Source organism: Siphateles boraxobius, unplaced genomic scaffold (assembly GCF_051911475.1).
Source record: "Siphateles boraxobius isolate OS27281-9 unplaced genomic scaffold, OSU_SipBor_1 11, whole genome shotgun sequence".
Classification (NCBI taxonomy): Eukaryota; Metazoa; Chordata; class Actinopteri; order Cypriniformes; family Leuciscidae; genus Siphateles; species Siphateles boraxobius.
This window is the reverse complement of record NW_027508711.1, coordinates 12,077,705-12,099,383: the sequence shown is the minus strand read 5'-3', so window position 1 is coordinate 12,099,383 and position 21,679 is coordinate 12,077,705. Positions and strand designations below refer to the sequence as shown.

Below are 21,679 nucleotides of genomic sequence, written 5' to 3'. Positions count from 1 at the left end.
TTATTTATATGCGCCAATCAATGCGCATGACACAAGGATATGTAAGAAAATCTAGACGAGGTAAACTGTAATTGAAGTGTTTATTTGCAAAAGGAATCGTTCTAACTTGGCAATTAAAGTTTTTAAGCATTCTTACGGCGAATCTTCCAACTAGCTGTTTACCATCTTACAATTTGAAGTAACGCAAAATAATTTTTTTAATTCCCATTAAGACCATATATTTGACACAAATATGTAATTATTATCACCTCAAATGTTGTACTGACGTGTGCTGGTTTGTGAATTAATTGTTTTGTTTGTTTTGAGTCCAATTAGTAAATTCAGGAAGTGGTCTCACTCTGAATCGATCCAATTCTCGCGATAACTGAACCACAATTTTGTTGTAGGTGAAACTTATAAGATACTAACTTTAGATTTTTTTATTAATGTTTTATTGGGTGAATTTTGGCTTCAGCAAACTAAATTGGGACATATGAAATTATAAACAACATTGTAAATAAATTTCGAAAAAATATAAGAAGCAGTATGTGCCTATAAAGTAATTACTGCGATTTATTTTGGAGCATTAATATAACACGCTGATAACAATCTATCAAAAGTTTTACTTTACCAAAATTAACATGTATATTATGGATTTGTTATTGTTATTAGAAATATATATATTGGAGTAATTGGAGTGACTTTGAAACGATATATTGGTTCATTTGAAAACAGCCCTTGAAAATTATTTTGAGTCAATAAAAATTTCCCTAAAATATCTGGTAAATTATTTTATTTTTGTGTGTCCTTTAATTTCATTATTTTTGTATATTTTATTATTACATTTGCGTTTTTTGTTAAATGTCTTGAGTTTTTGCACATTTAGAAATTCAGAGTCATGCGCATAGACTGTAGGTCATGCGGCGACGTAATGACGTAAAAGAATCATTGAACCGGTTCTTTGAAACAACCCGATTCACGGAAATGATTCGATCCAGCGCGCGCGCTGCCTCCTATGACGTAACGGCTTTCTTGGTCTCTCTTGTCTCACGTGACTCTTGTTTCGTCGCTTGTGAAAATTTCCTGGAATCGAAATCCTTGTTTTTCGAGCCTTTGACAATCCGAACTAACATTGTATGACCTGATATGAACATTGAACGCGTTCTGAGCAGTTAGCTGAGGTAGTGTCTCAGAGAGCGTGTCTAAAGGTGTGTAAGTTAAAGAGAGGGAATATTAATGTTATTGAGGTCGCAGGATGCCCCGCCGGAAGCGCACACCGGATGAAAGCGGAAGAAGAGCTAAAGTCAGCAGAGTGGAGCATAATGAGGAGACCCTGGTCATATCTGATTCTGATCAAGAGGTACTATTTTTGCAGTAGACGACCACCTAGTGTGTGTGTGTGTGTTCGTGTGTTCGTTTAAAGGTTTGAGAGTTTGCTAAGTGGGTAAAACAACAACTTCTCTTTAAGAAATACCACGGTAACAATTGTTTCTGCTAAACATTGTTAGTAACGCTACCACATATTTAGTATTGGCTCAGTTGGCTGTGGTGTGCTCATTTTAGTGCCAGTAACGCTCCAAATGGAATTGCAAAATTTATTGGATGTTTTCCAAACATTCTAGATTCAATTCACAACTTAAAAAAAACAAATATGTGCCTCTGTAATCTTTAATCAAAATAACTTCCTCTCCCTCTTGCAACAACTTCTCTTCACTGGTGATGTGACGGCAGGACAAGCTGTCACTCACATGAGATTGACCAATAGCAAAGCACAACTATCCAATCAATTCCCCATGGATAAAATCAATTCCCGCCCTACATTTATTCTTGCTCCAGAAGCCGTTTCACTCGGATATACGTCACAATAGTGAAGAAAACACTATTGCAACTTAAGTTTCATGCGACTTTTATAACTATGACATTTTTATACACAACTGTGGTTGATTTTAAATAAAAGGATTAAAATGGCAATAAACCGACTTTAGATTTGACCTTTTTATCCTTAGGAGGACGATAGTCCCCTTAAACGGTCCTCTCGGACAACCCGGAGGAGACGAAGAGAGAACGAGTCCCAATTACGAGGTACCGCAACTCAAATCATAAATTGTGCCTGAAATATTAGGCGTACATCTCATTCAGACCCTTCTATGCCTCAATTGTTTGACGTTTCAGAGATGACGGAAGAAGAGATGCTGCTCCTGGCCATGAAACTGAGCGCTCAGGAAGCGAACAGTGCTGCAGAGAGACGACAGCTGGAAGACAGTGACATACAGAAAGCCATAGAAGAAAGTCTCCATGTTGGGGAAACACTTTTTCTCATAAAGGCTGGAATCCATTACACGACTTTTAAAACTGGGAACAGATTTTAAAGGGGACATATCATGAAAATCTGACTTTTTCTGTGTTTAAGTGCTATAATCGGGTCTCCGGTGCATCTACCAGTCCTACCATTTGGTTTTCGCAAGCGATAACAGTGTAACCAGTTCTAATGCAAAGTTCGAGAAAGCATGCAAACTGTTCTGTCGTTGCTGCACAGACGAGCACTGAACCCTATTTGACCAAAAAATGTCACAGCTGTCTTGTAAAAACCTCAGGGAACCTCAGTGTCAACTTGTGTAAAAGTTAAACATGACAGTACATGCAAGTCAATATTAATCAATGTAACTACAACAACTACATCCGTGTATCCACTAACCATTCAGAAACGTCCAGGTGCGTCTCAAAGTTGCAAAGTTCCTGAGTCTCTCCGTAAGGGTGTAGTCCGCTACTGGTTATTTCTGGGATTTTGGATGAGTGAGATTCGTGTGTTTTGTTATAGCCAGAGTATCTGCAGCTCGTGTAAAGGATTGGCCGTCTTGTGAACAGAGCAGCAGCTCATTTGCATTTACAGGGACACACACAAAATCGGCGCGTTTTTGGTCATACTCAAAAAGGGGCAAATTTGACAAGCTATAATAAATGATCTGGAATTTCACAGGCACATTCTGGGGACACCATAGATTTACATAACAGCTTGTGAAAAGAGGCATAATATGTCACCTTTAAAACACTAGGTATCATACACTTGCTGACTTTTTAAATGGTTCCAGAGAAAAACTGGCACCATGCACTAAACGACTCGCACACTCCCAGACTTTCAAGCCATTCCAAAAACCTCTGCTAGGAGATGCATGACACATGAAAACAATACAACTCAAAAATATCTAATATCGACTCAAAATATCAAATATGTTTGATCTCTTCCGACTGGATAGAATCAAAGTCTGAAGCTAAAAAGTCGGAGTCTGTGCCTATCATACACTGTGATTTTCTGTGAAATCTGCCATCTCAGAGACTCCGACTGACCAAAATCTGTGCAAATGTGTAGTGGATTCCAGCCTTAAGTCACACAAGTCTCATACCAAAAGAGCAGAATGGCATTAATCAAACATGCTGCATGTGTTTCTGCAGGAGAGCGCTGTAAAAGACTCGCAGGGTCAGGAAGAAGCAGCCAGCTCCTCAGGTCAACCACAACAGAATGTAGCAAATACAGAATTGCACTTGAGACGAAAGCTGTCTTACCCCAGTCAAGATCAGAGACACCGCGAGAAGGAGAGGGAAAAGACTAGTCCGCTGCTAGAAATGCCTGATCTGTCACAGAAGACCTCCTCGGATCTTTCATCGAGGAGTTTAACTCAGGTCTCCAAGACTCCTGCTACCTCTCAGGTTAGTTTTTATGAAATGGCTTCACATACTGTTAAATATTTTTTTTCTTCTTAACCCTATAAAGACTACTGTATCATATTTTGATACACAAATTTCCGAGGTCTCTAAATATTCAAAATGATCTCAACCTTGCTTTTGTACGTAATCTATTATATACCTTTTTTCATCTGATTGATAGTTTATACTGTTATAGCAAGTAAAAGGCCTTATAGTATAATTCTGAAGAGGTCTCCCTTCATGTTTTCATGCTGTATATGATACACCACTAAAAAAGGTCTAAAGGTTCATTTAAAAATGCAGTTTTTGGACTTTTATTTAAAGGGTTAAAGGGATAGTTCACCCAAAAATGTAAATTCTGTCATTAATAACTCACCCTCATATCGTTCCAAACCCGTATGACCTTGAATGAAGATATTTTTGATGAAATCTGAGAGCTTTCTGATCCCGCCATAGGCAGCAACGTCATTGCAACTGTCAAGGCCCAGAAAGGTAGTAAAGACATCGTTAAAATAGTCCATGATGTGACAACAGTGGTTCAACCTTAATGTTATGAAGCGACGAGAATACTTTTTGTGCAGGAAAAAAAATATACGACTTTATTCAACAATCTCTTCTCTTCCACGTCATTCTCTTACGCTGTTGACGTAGTGTAAACAGTGCAGCGCTTCCTGGTTCTACGTCAGAACATCAGCTCGATATTGGCTATACTAGCTCCTGCGTCAGCATCACACACGTGTCGTGGTGCTCACGTGACCAGCGTCGGCCAATAGTGAGGCGGCGTTCTTGCGTAGAACCTGGAAGCACTGCACTGTTTAGAATCAGAAGAATCAGAATCAGAAAGAGCTTTATTGCCAAGTGTGCTTGCACACACAAGGAATTTGTTTTGGTACTGAGGCTTCCAGTGGACATATACAAATACAACATGAAACATAATACTACAAATTTACATTACATGAATAGTTTACATTACATGAATAGCGTAGTAGGAGATCTGACACAGAAGAGAAGAAATTGCTTAATAAAGTCGTTTTTGTTTTTTGCGCACAAAAGTATTCTTGTCACTTCATAACATAACATAACATTATTTTAATCACATGGACTATTTTAACTATGTCTTTACCTTTCTGGGCCTTGAAAGTTGCAATGACGTTGCTGGCAATGGTTGGTTCAGAAACCTCTCGGATTTCATCAAAAATATCTTCATTTGTGTTCCGAAGATGAACGGAGGTCTTATGGGTTTGGAACGACATGTGGGTGAGCAATTAAAGACTAATTTAAATTTTGGGTGAACTATCCCTTTAATTATAAAAGTATTAAAGGGCCCCTATTATGCTATTTTAAAGTTTCCTAATCTTGTTGTGGAGTCTCCTACAACATGTTTACGTTCATCAAAGGTAAAAAAAGTGGTTTAATTTCCTCATAATATACATTTGCACATCACCACATTTTCAATGATTCTCAAACGACTCGTCAAATGAATCAATCTCTCTAAATTCCTTCTTTCCGCGAGCTACTCTGTTCTGATTGGCCAGACAGCTCAGTCTGTTGTGATTGTTTTTCCGTGTACAGCACTTCGAAAACAAAAACGCCCATTGCCATAACAACGTCAGCTCTGCATGTCCTGAGGCTTCCTGTAAACTAAACACAGTAACGCACAATGACGTCGATTTGACCGAGTGCAAGTCCGATGATGAAACATTGGTAGAATTAGTTTTTTTATCCAAACCTCCATCGCAAGGACGACTTGAGCAGGATTTTTCTCAGTGACACGCTACTCAGTTTCAGTTTTGACATTATAAGATGTTGCAACTGTAATTACTCACCATCAGCGTTAACAAATGCATGTCCATCAACAAACCGATTATTTTACTTGTACTAATTTATTTACCGAGTATTTTTCTAATATATTGCGGTGAATAGGTGGAAACTGTATCAATCAAAGTGCATGTATGCAATGTACATTAGCCGAGCTCTAGAGTGAATGAGAGAGACGGACATCAGAATATAACATAAAAGTTGGTAAAACAAATATTTCCTCAAAGTAGTGAAATCTGCATCAATAGAAAGAGTTTTAGGTCATAGTGGCCCACAGCTGATTAGTAGAAGTATTTCAGTAAGACAGTGATAACATGAGTTAGCCAGTTAGCAGGAAACCTACACAATATAAAACTCAAAACTAAGTATTTTGAACGCCATCTTCCAATAGCAAGCGGTTTGCGAATCCTGCATTGAACTCCGAGATTTGAGAAGCAGTCGTCAGTAAAATAAAGGGAACACAGCAAAAGTTTAGGATTATACTGCTGTGATATCGTGGTAAAGAATTTAGATTTTAATTTGGAATTTTAACCACTGATTCCTCACATGCTCGTCCTTGGGCAATGGGGAAAAAAAATGGCTTTACCTTCACATTATAGAACACAGCGCCGTCTTCTTGACATGATGCTATCCAGTACAGGAATCAGCTGTCGGTTTGAGGGGGTTTCAAGTTTCCCTGGTGTCTGCGTGCGCAATAAGTGGGAAGGCAATATGCTAACGTTTCGTCTTGACGTCACAACGAAACGGCTTATGACTCGTTTGAAAAACGATTCATTTCATTGACTCAGAGTCGACTCTTACTTTTGAAACACAATAACTTAATATACGCTGCACTTTCAGGTTTAAAACTTTGCAGGATGTTTTCATTCACTTAAAACTGTTACACACTACATGAAAGGTCATTTTCAAAAATCTATAATAGGGGCCCTTTAACCTTCTCCTTTGTATTCCCAGGACAAGACCTCAGATAAACTGACAGTCATCAGCGACACTCCGGAGGATGAGCTCTTCAAATCTCGCTCAGAGTCCCAGTCGTCCCCTTTCTTCCCCAGGCATCGCAGCTTTATTCGCCAGCCTGTAGTGTGTGTGGAGAAACTGAGTCAGGAACTCATCCCGGGGAGCGCAGGCTCAATAAACTTTCACACAGAGGACAGCACTGCCACTTCCACCTGCGCTGACAGGCTTCTGTCCCCACAGCAGGATTCACCTCTTTCCAAATGGTCTGTCTTCACTCAGGATCGCTTCAAACCAACAAGCGATCTGCCAGAGGACAAAGATGGCCATCAAAATGCTAACGGGAAGGAAGACGATACTCAGATACCCGATGAAGATTCTCCTTTACCAACACAGCTAAGCCAAGGTTTGAGCACAGATGCAGATACGTGCCTTTCACCTTCTAGAAGATCCCAGATATCAAGCCCCAAATGTGTTCCTGAAAACAGCAATGAAGACGTCACTGAGACAAGTGTAAGTAGGACAGCTTAAAACCATGTAGATGTCACGCTACTGTTCAACCGTTTGGGATTACAATGTTTTTTTTTTGTTGTTGTTTGAAAGTAATGGTTTTATTTAGCACGAATCATAAGTAAGTTAAGACTTAATGATGTTACAAAACTTTTCTATTTCAAATAAATGTTGTTCTTTTGAACAGTAGAGAAGAGGTATCACGCGTTACACAAATATATTAAGTACCACAATTGTTTTTAACATTAAAATGTTTCTTAAGCACCAAATCAGCATATTAATCAGAATGATGGAAGGATCATGTGACACTGAAGACTGGAGTAATGATGCTAAAATATTCGCTTTACCATCACAGGAATAAATTATGGCTACGTTTGAAATGAAAAGTGGATTTTAAATTGTAAGAAAAAAATCAGAATCATACTGTTTTTACTGTATTTTGATCTAATAAATGCATTATTGGTGAGCATTAGAGACTTCTTCCAAAAACATTAAAAAGTCCCACCAGCCCCTAACATTTAAACGATAGTGTGTATATCCTTCAATGCCCATTAAAACCAAGGATGACAACTATAACAATAAAAATATAGTTCTATAATCAGAATGTTATTTTGCGTTGGTGTGTGGACAGTTATCGTTCATGGTATCAAACAGGCCTTAATCCGCTGTAATTTATGTTCTAATCGTTTTATTTAAAGATTTTACTTAAATGAACACAATTCTGCACTTGGAAAGCTACCCAAGAAGGTCTTATGTGTAAAGTGTAAAAATCAGTGGAAACAGTATCTGTAAAATCCTTGACCTACTATTTTACTCGTATGTTGTCGTTCTGTATAGGATACATAAAATGAATTGGGATTACAACATCCCTGACTCTATCATCTCTAATTGTGTTTTAACTCCATTGTGTTATTTTAACAGAACAATCCTGACCAAAAGCAAGTGGAGGATCAAACCACTCAGGGTGAGAATGTAAAATCTGACACTGGTATGTTGTTTCTTACACTCCTCCTCTCTACTGTGGCCGTACTGGCAATGTTTGAGACATGGCCTAGAACCAAGAGTTTACCATTTTCAACTTGCCATCTTGGTCCATTGCTGCTACACAAATATAGATTAACTTGCTTAGTTCATTTCTAAGTGGTACTTTGGGGATGTATAGTCATGTCAAACGAAATGTTTAGTGTTTAGTATAGAAGAAAGGCAGTTTGATTGTGAGTTCTGGCAATAGAAAAGCATTTACTTTATGCTTCAAGTTCCATGTGTGGTTGACTCGCTGTTGCTGCAAGACTGAGCAGTGTTTTGTAGTATTCGTCACCACACAGAGCGAGTTTGGTTCCTGCCGACAGGGCCTGTCAAGTTATAGGGTTCTCTGTGCGATGGTTCCATACAAATGTTAATTCAGCCAGACCAATTATTCAGTTTAAAAAAAAAAATCGATATATATAAAAAAGTTGAAAACCTCCTATTGACATACTCTACCTATAACATCTACCTGATTCTGAACACTTGGGTTCACCCTAATCATTTCATCATGTGTTAAACTGCAGAAAAAGCTCAAAACCAGTCTTGGAATGAAATTACCAGTCACATGGTCTTGCATTTAGCAGATGATGATGATGAAGAAGATGGTGTCAGTGAAGAGGTAGGCAGGATACTGTACTTTAAAGTTAACAGTTTGTACATTTAAAACAACTGCATGTTAATGCACCAGAATATTATATTAATCAGTATTTGAATGTATTCCGATTATGTAAGCCTCTTGTAAGCAAAATATTGCCATAACCAGATACAGATAATGTTCTGGTTTCTAGAAATTCTAATCTGCCATATGCCTGTATTCAGAATTTTGGGTCAAAATATCGACATAAATGAACATTCACTTGTATCAATGCATGTCCAAAAAACATAATATGTGCATGACTTAAAATATTGGGAATATGCTGATTACAAAAATATTCCAATAGCTACATGTAAACATCCAGGCTTAACCAGAATTGGAAAATGATGTCATTTGCAGGTTCTCTTCCCAAGCCCAGTCAAGAAGATTTCAATCAGGCCAATCAGGACTAAGCTTTCCCCAAACCAGTCCTGTATCTCTTCAGCCACCATCACCCTCGATCCTTCCACACAAGACACACAAATGTCTCAGTCTGTCCTGGAGGAGGACTCAAGAGCGTCCAAAGGTGCTGAATCCCAACCCTCTGACCGTAAACCTACACATACTTCAGTGGGAAAAGGACCATGCACAGTCTCCTACTACTGGGGAGTGCCTTTCTGTCCCATGGGGCAAAGCCCGGACGAGTACACGCGTGTGATCATGTGTCAGATGGAGGTGTACGAGAAGAGCCTGAAGGAGGCCCAGCGAAAGCTCCTGCGCAAAGCAGATTGGGGGCAGCCAGTGAGTGACATCAACTATCAAAACGTCACATTACAGCGTTTATAGGAACAATCTGAAACTAATCGGCTTTCCACATGAATATTAATTATGTCACATATTTAGATTTGTTTTATACAGTCAAACCCAAAATGATTCAGACACCAGATATAATTTTTGGTATTATTTTACTAGTGGGTGCAGGACACTATAGTAATTTATGTAAGTGAGGATAGCAAAATAAACTGTGACATATTATACCCAAAAATTCTTCATACAGTGGACTACCAGTAAAATTAAAAAAAATTGGGACCAAATTTTATTCAGACACTTTGACCTGACCATGTTTGGCTTAAGTGTTTTTTTCTTTAATTGCTGATGTGACCTTTTTACCCCACAGACTGAACAAAATAAAGCATTGCTTGGTAATTGGTTGACCTAAATTGGTATTATCTAATAGTGTGCTTAAATTTAACAGCTATTCAAACTAATTCATTTGTGAGCTTAACAGAAGGATGGACAAAACCATTGATATATCAACTGATTTGATAACATATCATGTCATATTTTATTACCATTTTCTAAACTATAGCGAATAAACTGTGATAATGTAAGAATCAATGAAGGTGTCTTAAAAAATGTTGGTTTGACTGTATCTGCCAAAGCCACTAGAACAATACATTTTTAATACAGCGTATTAGTGATGTAGATTGCCAAATGATACATTTGTTTGTTTTTAGGTGTTGCCTGGCTCATCAGATAGGCCGTTCGGTGGGAGGAGATGGAAGCGCAACAGAGCTCCTCAGCTGTCAGAGGATGAGGAGGAGAATGAAGCACAGGGAGGGAAGGAAAAGAACAGAAAAGCGGTAGAGGAAGAGAGGGAGAAAGGAAGGCAGGGGTCACAGGAGGAGGCTGAGGGAGGACAGAGTGAAACATACGTAGTTTTGTCTTCTCCAGAGACAAAAGATGAGCAGGCGGTGAGTGTACTGGTTTTGGTATTACTGTAAACTCTATATCAGGGTGATTGTTTAGATCTAGTGGCGTCGGTGTCATGTGTAATGAACCGATTTTGTTTTTGTCTGCTTGGATCCATGGGTCCAAGTAGCTTTATAGAGGTTTTTTTAGTGTAATACCATCATCAACCACAAGATGACACTCCAGTTATTGACAGTGACAAAGACTAAATGTTGTTAAGAATGTTGCTGATATCTTCTCAACAGGACAAAACCCCTTTCCTCAGCCAAGAGGAGCCTGTAACTGCAGCGGCAAATAGATCTTTCAGGTAAAATAGCTTGTAGTTCTGGTGTTTAGATTTCCACCACAGTAACTTTTCCACCAATTATGTTACACATTCTACCCTCTGAAAGAATCAGGTGACATGCTTATGTCAGAAGCACACAGTCAGCACCAAATTAAAAAAGGCTAAATCAGTAACACTTTACTTAAAGCCTTTATGTGAATTCGTTATAAAAGTATTTTTAATATAGTAATTATGCCTTGTAATGCATTGTATGGTCTATACTTAACACCTTGAAGTTAAAAAGGCATTTATTATGTTACAAAAGATTTATATTTAATTGATTAATTATTAATTATATTGAATTTATTTAAGATTTATATAATAAATGCTTTTCTTTTGAACCTCCTGTTCAGCAAAGAAAAAAATTATCATGGTATAATATAAATGTATTGTATATCATTTACATTCGTATTTACATTTGTTTTATTGCATATGTACCCATTTTCTCATTTCTTATATACAGTATTTGAAGGAATAGTTGGCATAGAACTGAAAGATTTACTCAAAGTGATGAAGTGGATGGTGCTTAAGGTCTAAAAAGGAAAAGTAGCATCATCAAAGTATTATAAAGCTGTCCTATCACATCTCGTTGACAGGAAGAAAACTCCGTGGGATATTTCAGATGAAACTCCAGCTGAGCAGGAGGAACAGGAAGCCCAGACTCATGAGGGTTGTGAAGAGGATGAGATAGTATGTCCAGGTATGTGACTGAAGTTTCCAGCTCTTCGGTAGATGATGAAAGCGTTTCCTGTGGCATTAACATAATTCGGTTGAATGTGAATACAGAGACTCAGATGACTGAAAACAGCTCACCAGAGCTAATGATCACCAGTCCTGCCAGTCCCGCACAGGTACAGTAGCACTATACAAACACACAGGCAGCATCCTAAAAGACATGATCTTTTTATTTACAAGCAGAGTGAAAGGACCTTATAATTATAAGAGAGCTTCCCTGGTTCACAGCCCCAGTCTCAAGCTGCCAGCGTCAGCGAGGTGATGGAGGTGGAGGAGGGAGGAGGTGCGTCTGTGGCAGCGGAGGAGATGATGGAGCAGGAGAACGATCCCGCAGAAGCTGCTCCTCCTCACACTCAGAGGATGGAGTGTCCCATGTGCTCGAAACTCTTCCCCTTCAGCAGGATCGAGATGCACGCAGCTTTCTGTGACGGCGAAGCAGACCAGCATGAAGAGCAATCACAAGGTCAGCTCTGTAACCATCCAAGTCCACTCACCTTTGTTTATACAATGTAGTATACAATGCAGATTGTTTCATAAACAGGAAAATAATGATTCAATGATGGACATGAAAGACAATAGTAAAGTCATCATTCAGGTGAAATCAGTTCTGAGATTATTCAATTCCGTTCAATAACTAAGTATGAAATGAGTTCAATTCAGATATAAAGCAGCTCTGTAGAAAACAGTGATGTCAAGTTCAGTTCTCATCCAATAGTGTCAGTACAGTCAAATCTGTAATACTGCTGAATATTATGTGTGAGGTATGTATGCTGAATATAATATTCAGTATGCAAATAGATCTAGGGAAGAAGACCAATCATATTCATTATGCAAATATTATGATTATTATAATGGACTCTAACATCAGTGGCCATCGCGATGTCTGGTGCTGTGCAGGGGATGGAGATTTAGCACAAAATTAAATCGTCAGGAAGTGTCACATTACAGGACAAATTAACATTGATCCGATCCACCTTCACATTAAAGGTATTACGCTTCTGGGATTTATTACTAAAACGTTATGGTTTAATGTAATGTACTTAAATGTTAAAAATGTATTAATATAATGTAATTATTTGTTATTAGACATATGACAGAAAAATTTTAGTGGTAATACACATGCAGTTAGTGTGCATAGAGTCTATTCTGAGTCTTTGAAATCTTTTATTTTATTGTAGTTGTTGCCCGACGGAAGAGGACCAGAGGAAATTTAACAGAGGCATCTCAGCGATCTGGCAAGTAGGTGCAGCAAACATTCAGTGAACATGTTGAGAATAAATTACAATAGTAGTGTCATAATAGACACGACACACATTTGAATGGTCCTCTCTTCACAGATCAGCAGAGATGGAGAAGTGCTACCTGTGTAAGGAGTTGTTTTCTCCCCAGGAGTATTCAGCACATGTCGAGTTGTGCTTTAAAAAGAAAGACCAGAGAACTGATCAGGTGACCGTTACATACTGAAACAAGTATGCTTACTCGTCATTTTTAAATGTTTAGCGTTCTCTGATAGGATTTGTATTGTGTCAGGGCTCGACATTGTCTTTTCACGGACAAGTAAAATAGATCTTTCACTTGTCTGAGTAAAAAATGTGCTTGTCCGGAAATGGAAATATAATTTATTCTGATGCAGTATTCTCATCACTGTTCAATCAGCGTTGACATATTTAAATCTGCATATTTATGATATTTTCACCTTTATAAAGGGCTTTTTTTTTTCATCTAATCTTATAAATATATGCTTTATCTTTCATTTTAAATTCTTATATTTGATCAATAAATTAAATTAGAATAAAAAGACGCTATAGGGCTGTTACCAGTCAAATTAAATAATTTACACTGAACAATTGCTTTAAATAATGTTATGAGATTGTATAAAATATTTTTTGAAGAATTTAGAGTTTTGAGAAATATTGGAAAGAATGATACTTTTAAACACTAAACCACCAGTAGGTGGCGGCAGGTGATCGTCTTAATGAGTGAGTCATTGAGCCATTCATTCAAACGATTCGCTCAGTGGGTCATTGAATCTTTGACTCAACCGTCTAAAATCTAAGTGATTTCACATGAATTACTTGTTTATTGAACTGTCATTAAATCAGTGTCACATTTTCAATTGTGATGTTATTCACACTCTTGGAGTTTCCACAGTTGTAATCCACATTTTGAGTTTTTACCACAGTATGTTAACTGAGTTTCTGTGTGTGTGATGCGCTCATTTGTTTCCATTTCTCCTCGCCTCGATAGCGCAACCTGGTTACCGTCAGTACATTATAAATGTTATACTATTATCCACTATCGATCGGCACTTACGCTAAATGAATGCAGAATCGTTCTTGCAATTTGGTGATTCCCTTGTTATTTTGTGTATTCTGTGTTTATATCAAGTTTCATTATCGAAGTGTTTTTGCAGGAAAACGGCCTACTATCTGCTCTGGAACGGACGGAACGGAGACCTACTGGTGTGTAATATTGATATACATTTACATATTGATTGAATATCTGCTGTTTATGCCAATAAAGCTTGACAGATGAGGCTTTTTATTGTATTTAATTCTTCACTTTCAGGCAGTGATGAACCTGGACCATCTGATGTTTCTACAAAGAGCAGCTGGTACAATGTCAATATTGTTTGCTAAACATTGTATGTGCATATGCTTTTAATTTATTTCCCATAAAATCAGCACTAATCGTCTCATGAATGCATCCCCAGCGGTCTTGCCGATCCTGCAGTGACGGGGACGTCTGAAAGCGTAGACTCCTCGTCGATGACTTCCTGTCCCAATAACACCTTCAGTCCTCCATCAGAAAACACTGACTGCCTTATGGACTCCTATAGGAACAGCCTAAGACTCTCAAGAAAAAGAAAATTCAAAAGATAGTGTCGACGTGCTTTTAGTAACACTGGTGTCTGTGCTCTTCAATGCCTCTCCATTTCTATGGCTTTTTATAAAGTGAGAAATGCTCAAATTTATATATTTAAAGTCTTTTTTGTGTTATAAATGTGTATTAAATGATATTGACACCTCATGACGTTTGTATTAACTGTCTGTTTTTAACCTATCAAACATGCCTGTACCTTTTTTTCAGTGAAATTTCATGATTGGAGTTTCAAATGAGGGAGAAAAAGTTCCCCACGCATTTGAAAGAAAGTTGCTTGGTTTGAAATTGAGCGGTGCTTCATCGCTGCACTATTGGCAATGGAACATTTTTGGGAGCGCAACTTTACAGCAAAAATACATTTTCACTGAGAAGCTTGCAAATATTTACCATATCGTTTTCTGAATGTCCCTTCTAAAGTGCTGGGTATATTTTAAGGGCCTACAGAAATGCTGTCTTTGTCTAAACATGCTAGTGTTTAGCTTTCTCAGTTTAGCTAGTAAGTCTCCGACCAGATGAACTACAGGTTGACTGGAAATATTTAAGCCACGTGGAATGAAATAATTCAACATTATTATGCCATTCTGGTTTCTTTTTAGATTGATATACACACACACACAGGATCAGGTTTGGGATAAGCAGTGTCTGATTTGTGTATGTGTAATGTAATTTGATTTGTGTGATGTCAGCGCCATCTTGTGGAATTTGTATGATACAGCACTTCATTGTGTAATTTCCTTTATATTTCCTTCACACACACACTGCAATCTAGAAGGGGTTTTCCTCTCCTAAGGGTTGGTGGAAGAAAGAACACCCAGAGAGCAGTTTGGTTATTGAATACTTTTACCTGATTTTACTCATAAAGATTCATGATTCACATTCTGTGCTGTTTTTGTACCCAAGAGTGGAGCAACATCATCTCTTCTCAGACATAATGATGTCATTCCATGTATATTTACTCACACACTGAACCATTTAAAAATTTGGGATTGGTAAGATTGTTTTATGTTTTTGAAAGAATTTTGAATATAGAAGTTATATATATATATATATATATATATATATATATATATATATATATATATATATATATATATATATATATATATACTGTATCAATGAATCCTGAAGAAAAAAGTATCACGGGTTATAAAAAAATATTAAGCAGCTCAACTTTTTCCAACAATGATAATAACTGAGGATCAAATCGGCATATTAGATCATGTGACACCGAAGACTGGAGTAATGAAGTTGAATATTCACTTGATAATAGAAGAATTGGCCTGTGTTTTCATGCTTTCCCCCGCACATGTGCAAATTTCCTCAAAGAAAAGAGAATATGGAGGGAAACAGGAGGAATGTATGTCACAAAGTGAGGGAGGGGGGGATGTCTCTCTGCGGGACACTTTGCATTCAAATTGTGCCCCAGTTATGTAAGGATTCATGAGAATGTCCTAAAGTATGGACAGAACAAGTTTTCTGCAGTTGAAAATAAAATGTGACTAAGGTGAATCAATTTGAAGGTCCAATAAATTTAAGTTTTTAACATGTAAATGTAATGACATTTTATTTTAGTACAATAAGGCTCAATGTGTTGATGCATTACTTGCAGTAGGCTATATAATGTAATTGGTTGATGAATTAGTATTCCTGATGTAATGTAACAACATTTATAGGTTAATTATAAATGTTTCCTTAAAACATGAACTAATAATAACGGACAACTTGAAACGTCAAAAATGCATTAGTAAACGCTGTAAAAAAAAAACTTGTTCATTGTTAGTAACAATTCATGTTAACAGATTGAAGTTTATTGAAATGTTTTATGATTATTTTATGTTTAAATAAAGAAAATATTTAATCAAATTTATTAAATAAACACAACTGACATAAAGAGCCAATATGTGTTAAATAATAACGATAATGATGCGTGGAGGCATTATTTCCAAAGCCTCAAAACAAGTTCCCATGTGATTTGACTCTGAAATATGCAAATGTGGTGACGTTATAGCTGGAGACGATCTGTATGTGAACGATTATGTAGAAATTCTTGGAAATGCTCCACTCATTTCAACTTAAAAGAAAAAAAACAAAGAACGTTTGGGTTTAGAGTTTGATACACATACAAAAATAATAAGGAAAAGTTGGTAGCTTACATATAATCTTTGAAAGAAGCCTGCACTTCATTTTATATTAAAAAAATCAAAGATCATAAACCATCCCTGCTGGGGGGAAAAACAGCTAAAACGAGCCTAGGCTAGTTAGCTAGTCTTAGCTGGTTTAAGCTGGTCTCAGGCTGGTTTTAGAGAGGTTTTGGAAATTTTTTTAGCTGCCCAAACTGGTGTTCTGCTGGTTTTAGCTGGTCTCCAGCTAAGACCAGCCTTGCCAGCTAAAAAATAATAATAATCCAAAACTCCTCTCAAACCAGCCAAGCAGCATGGACTGGTTTTATCTATGTGCTGTTTCAGCAGGGGCTCTTGCTTTTGTCACTTGTGTGTTAATCAAGTTTTTGTCAGTTAATTCACACTTCCATCATACACATATTACTTCACACGATCTTTGAACATGCTCAGGTTTGTCAATGTGATATTTTGTGACGCATATTTTTTTTTGGGGGGGGGGGGGGGGCAGCTTTTGTGCAACAAAGGCTTTTGTGTTGTGGCTTAAAGGATTTTATTTTACAGCAATAAGACTTTATAGACTCCTGAAGGGAAACTCAGAGGAGTGAAACAGGTCCAGTTTTGTTCCATTATCGGCTCAGCACTTCTGCTACTATTTGGCAGAAAGCCCGAATCTGTGTGGCCTCGTACAGCCTTTGAGAAGTTGAGCAAAACAAGGAAGCTCAAGAGTTGTTAATACCGAGTAGTATTTCTTGCAAGATTGCAAACTAAAACATGAAGTGTCATATTTCAGATTTCACTGCCAAGAGAGAAAGGAAAAACCACTGCAGTATGTTGACATTTGAGCTATATCTGAATTCAGGATGCCACAAACTTCCTGAGAAAGCTTGGTTTTCCACCGGGTCAAGGTCAGTTTTAAAAGAAAATTCAGGCAGACCGTCCCATAACTCGAAAGTACCATTGCTGTATTGTCCAGTTTGTGTTCCAGTCGTTTCAGACACTTCCTGTGGAGTGTTTCCTCTCTTTAGCTGCTGCATAGCCTGGAGTTTTGTTTGTTTTTGGTATGATATGGTTTTGATATGGATTTGGTTTTGGTTTAAATACTTCAACATCCCACCTTGGTGCTCTTGTATTATTCCCATTGCTTTGTTTTTTCCTCCACCCTATTTCCTTTCGAAGATTAGGCTACTTAAATTTAGCTCAATAATGTATTTTCCACTTTTGCCTGATTAACATTCTTAGAACAATGCCATTGGTTCGACAAACAAGTAGTCCCGCCTCCAAATCATGCCGTTGGTTGAGCCAGTTAAGTCAAGTCAAGTCATCTTTATTTATATAGCGCTTTTACAATACAAATTGTTTCAAAGCAGCTTTACAGAGATAACAGGAAAGTAAAGTTGTAATAGTATTGTTAAATTCAAAATTAAATGTTAAATGTCCCCAACTAAGCAAGCCAAAAGCCAATGGCGAATGAAGGCGGAAAAAAAGGCGACAGTGGCAAGGAACCAAAACTCCATCAGGTGACAGAATGGAGAAAAAAACCTTGGGAGAACCCAGGCTCAGTCAGGGGGCCAGTCCTCCTTTGGCCAACAAACGAACAGTGTATGATTATGATTTAGGAGGTATAATAGGTCAGAAGTCAGATTGGATCAGAACTTTCACAATATTTATCCAGTTCATCTGGTTAGGGGTCGGAGTCATCACGCCGGTATGGAGATGAGTTTGTTGAGGTGTCCATGAGGCCCTCTTAGTGTTGATGAGGCTGGCACTTCAGGGATGTGTTGTCGTTGTGTCCATGTGATGGTCCTTCATCAGATCTGGATATGGCCTGGATCCGGCGGTTTGCGGTAAACCTTGCGATAAACAGAGAAACTAATATTAGCGTAGACGCCATCCTTCTTATGATGTACAAAGTACATCAGGATTTATGGGAAGTGTTCCCGGTTCTGGCTGATCTAAATTATGCAGCCTAACATTGAATTATAGCAATCTATAATGTGTTATGTGCATGCTTAGCCAAAGAGGTGTGTTTTTAGTCTGTATTTGAACTGATAGACTGTGTCTGCTTCCCGGACAATGTTAGAAAGATTGTTCCAAAGTTTTAGTGCTAAATAGGAAAAGGATCTACCGCCAGCAGTCGATTTAGATATTCTAGGTATTATCAACTGGCCAGAATTTTGAGATCGCAATAGACGTGAAGGACTATAATATGTTAAGAGCTCGCTCAAGTAATGGGGAGCTAAACCATTTAGTGCTTTGTAAGTAATCAGCAAGATTTTAAAATGTATACAATGTTTAATAGGGAGCCAATGCAGTGTTGACAGAACCGGGCTAATATGGTCATACTTCCTGGTTCTGGTAAGAACTCTAGCGGCTGCGTTTTGGACCAGCTGTAGTTTGTTTATTAAGCGTGCAGGGCAACCACCCAGTAGAGCATTACAATAATCTAGCCTTGAGGTCATGAACGCATGCACTAATTGTTCTGCATTTGTCAATGAGAGCATATGATGTAATTTAGTTATACAAAAATACTTTAATAACTTGAATATAACAAAATACTTCAAATACTTGATTGTAAATGAGTTTATCATAGAGGTCAATAAAAAAAACATTATTATTATCACCAAATGTAAAAGTATATACACCAAAACAAGCTATTAGCATACATGCTAAGATATAGGCTACTTAGCATTGTTTTTAGCTTCTCTCTCTCTCTCTCTCTCTCTCTCTCTCTCTCTCTCTCTCTCTCTCTCTCTCTCTCTCTCTCTCTCTCTCTCTCTCTCTCTGGCCTTGTGAAAAAGATGTAGTATACACTTTAGAGTACATTTAATACAATAAATATACTTAAGTGTGATATATGTATGAATAGAATGCAATATTTTGGAGACTTATTGCATGTTATTTACTATTAAATGAAAATGTATTATTGTTTAAATTTATATTAAATGCAATTAGGCTAGTTGAACTTAATAGTGCTTTTGACCCACTTTTAGCACATTTAAAGTAGGCTATATAAACTTTAAATGTAATAATTATAAATAACACACTACAATTAAAATGATAAAGTACTTTACATGTTACTTAACATAAACAGATCGAAATGAGTGTACTTATCTAAAGCATGGCAAAAGATTATGAAAATAATTAGGGCCTATTTAAAATGTAGTTTAAAGTAAACATTCAAATTTGACATAATTGCAAGGTGCAATGTGTACTTAAGTGAAGAAAAAGTCATGAAAGTGTACACTTTAATGGCCTTTTATTGATGTGCAATTACAGTGTTTTTAAAATATAGGCCTATATACTTTAAGATTTGAAATACACATTCAATACAATTAAGCACACTTTTTCACAAGAGTGTATTTCACTTGTAGAAATTGTTAGTATAGCATTTTAAATGAGCATTTTAACAGCAAGATGGCACAATGTTCTCACTGGTCACTCACACAGATAAGACTTTTGTTGATAATTGAATTAGTTGATTGTGTAAAAGTAGGCTATCTGTTAACTTTCACAATGGCTTAGGATGAGCGGTGGCAGCAGGCAGCCGAGAAGTGAGACAACAACCATTATCAGAAAAAGAGAAGCAGAAAATCATGAAGCCAACCTGTGAACTGTTCATGAGTGTTTATTTCCATCACCGAATAAGAGGTATAGTATCTGAATATAAAGCCACTGTTTATTTCTGGCTATATCATGTGAAACTCATTTACATATGGAAGGATAAATCGACTGAAGAAACCCATAGACAATAAAAGAAACGAAACCTGTAGAGTTTGACACTGACAAAAAAATGTTAAAGGCAACAGCGCCTCCATGAGGTCTTTTAAAGCCATTGTGAGGAAGAATGCTTCTTGTGTGTGTGTGTGTGTGTGTGTGTGTGTGTGTGTGTGTGTGTGTGTGTGTGTGTGTGTGTGTGTGTGTGTGTGTGTGTGTGTGTGTGTGTGTGTGTGTGTGTGTGTGTGTGTGTGTGTGTGTGTGTGTGTGTGTGTGTGTGTGTGTGTGTGTGTGTGTGCTAAAGAGGCACTTCGTTGCAAACTCCACTAAAAGAACCGGATTTTTAATATTGTTGAAGTAAGCAGATCATATGATGACTTTGTGTTTTGAGCATTAGTGCGTATATTCAGAGCCATATGTGAAACAAGAAACAATTGACTTAGACTGTGGTTTACTGGCACAATTCATAATTATTTCAAAATGTTATTATACTATATAATTATAAAGCATATAATATCTCCAAAACTATTATTTGAATCAAATATACAATTATTCATTATAGGCCCTACATTACATTTATTGCTACTTTTGTTATACATACACAAAAATATATAATGTCTATATATATATATATATATATATATATATATAACATAAAAGTTTGTGTTTATATAACGTGTGTGTGTGTGTGTGTGTGTGTGTGTGTGTGTGTGTGTGTGTGTGTGTGTGTGTGTGTGTGTGTGTGTGTGTGTGTGTGTGTGTGTGTGTGTGTGTGTGTGTGTGTTGTATACACACAAATATTAGTCCTGTCAAATCGATTAATTGCGATTAATCACATCTAACCTAAAAGGTGTTTATGTATTATATGTGCGTATATATATATATATATATGTGTGTGTATGTATATATGTATGTATGTATATATACATATATATGTATGTATATATATGTATGTATTTACATATATACATACATATTATATACACTTATGTATACATATATTATATAAACAAACTTTTATGTTCGATGTGATTAATCACAATTAATCGATTTGACAGCCCTAATATATATGTTTAGAGTTAGAAAATATAAAGCTTGTTGTGGATAAAATGAGAAGAATGGTAATATTATTAATGATACAATTAATAATGATACTACTGTTGTTTTTTATTAATAAAAATCAATTTCTAACCTACTTTCCTCATTTTCAGGTTTCAGGTTACAAAATTGAAAACATGGAAACTACTTTTCCTCGTCAAGAAATATTTTATCAGTTCATCATAATAACAAATAATTCATTATATTTATGCAGGGGGGGGGGGGGGGGGGGAGACAGAAAAACTACTGAGTTGCTTCAGATACCAAGACTTTCTTATGACCTGAAAGAATAAAAATACAAATGCAAGAGGCTGTTTAATGGTGGTGTGACCTCCTGCTTTCACATATCCTCTCAGTACTGATAAGGGACAGCAACATTTGTTCTGCCACAAGACCATGGGAGGAGGACACGAGGAAATAATCACATTCTCAATAACATTAATCAGTATTGTAAAGTTTGTATTTGTCGCCCTCCGCGTAAGAAATGAG

At 37.0% G+C, this 21,679-nt stretch overlaps 1 protein-coding gene and 1 non-coding gene across 8 annotated transcripts; both read left to right on the top strand.

Annotated features, from left to right (window-relative positions):
- Positions 1-175: 175 nt before the first annotated feature.
- On the top strand, positions 176-14,405 carry uimc1 (ubiquitin interaction motif containing 1). 7 transcript variants are annotated; one of them, XM_077196746.1, is made up of 18 exons: positions 176-1,339; positions 1,986-2,061; positions 2,152-2,276; positions 3,430-3,684; positions 6,454-6,966; positions 7,885-7,951; positions 8,514-8,608; positions 8,984-9,364; positions 10,081-10,317; positions 10,561-10,622; positions 11,237-11,340; positions 11,427-11,491; positions 11,604-11,838; positions 12,554-12,614; positions 12,713-12,821; positions 13,789-13,837; positions 13,944-13,989; positions 14,089-14,405. In XM_077196746.1, the coding sequence occupies exons 1-18, from the start codon at positions 1,235-1,237 to the stop codon at positions 14,255-14,257; spliced, it is 2,754 nt and encodes a 917-aa protein (XP_077052861.1). In that variant the 5' UTR covers positions 176-1,234; the 3' UTR covers positions 14,258-14,405. The 7 variants fall into 7 exon arrangements, with proteins under 7 accessions (XP_077052861.1, XP_077052878.1, XP_077052899.1 ...); XM_077196763.1 differs by having other exon boundaries at positions 953-1,339; positions 7,885-7,927; XM_077196784.1 differs by having other exon boundaries at positions 1,017-1,339; positions 2,152-2,268; positions 7,885-7,927.
- LOC143704879 (small Cajal body-specific RNA 14) lies at positions 8,228-8,357 on the top strand. The gene has a single exon (XR_013191824.1).
- Positions 14,406-21,679: the final 7,274 nt, after the last annotated feature.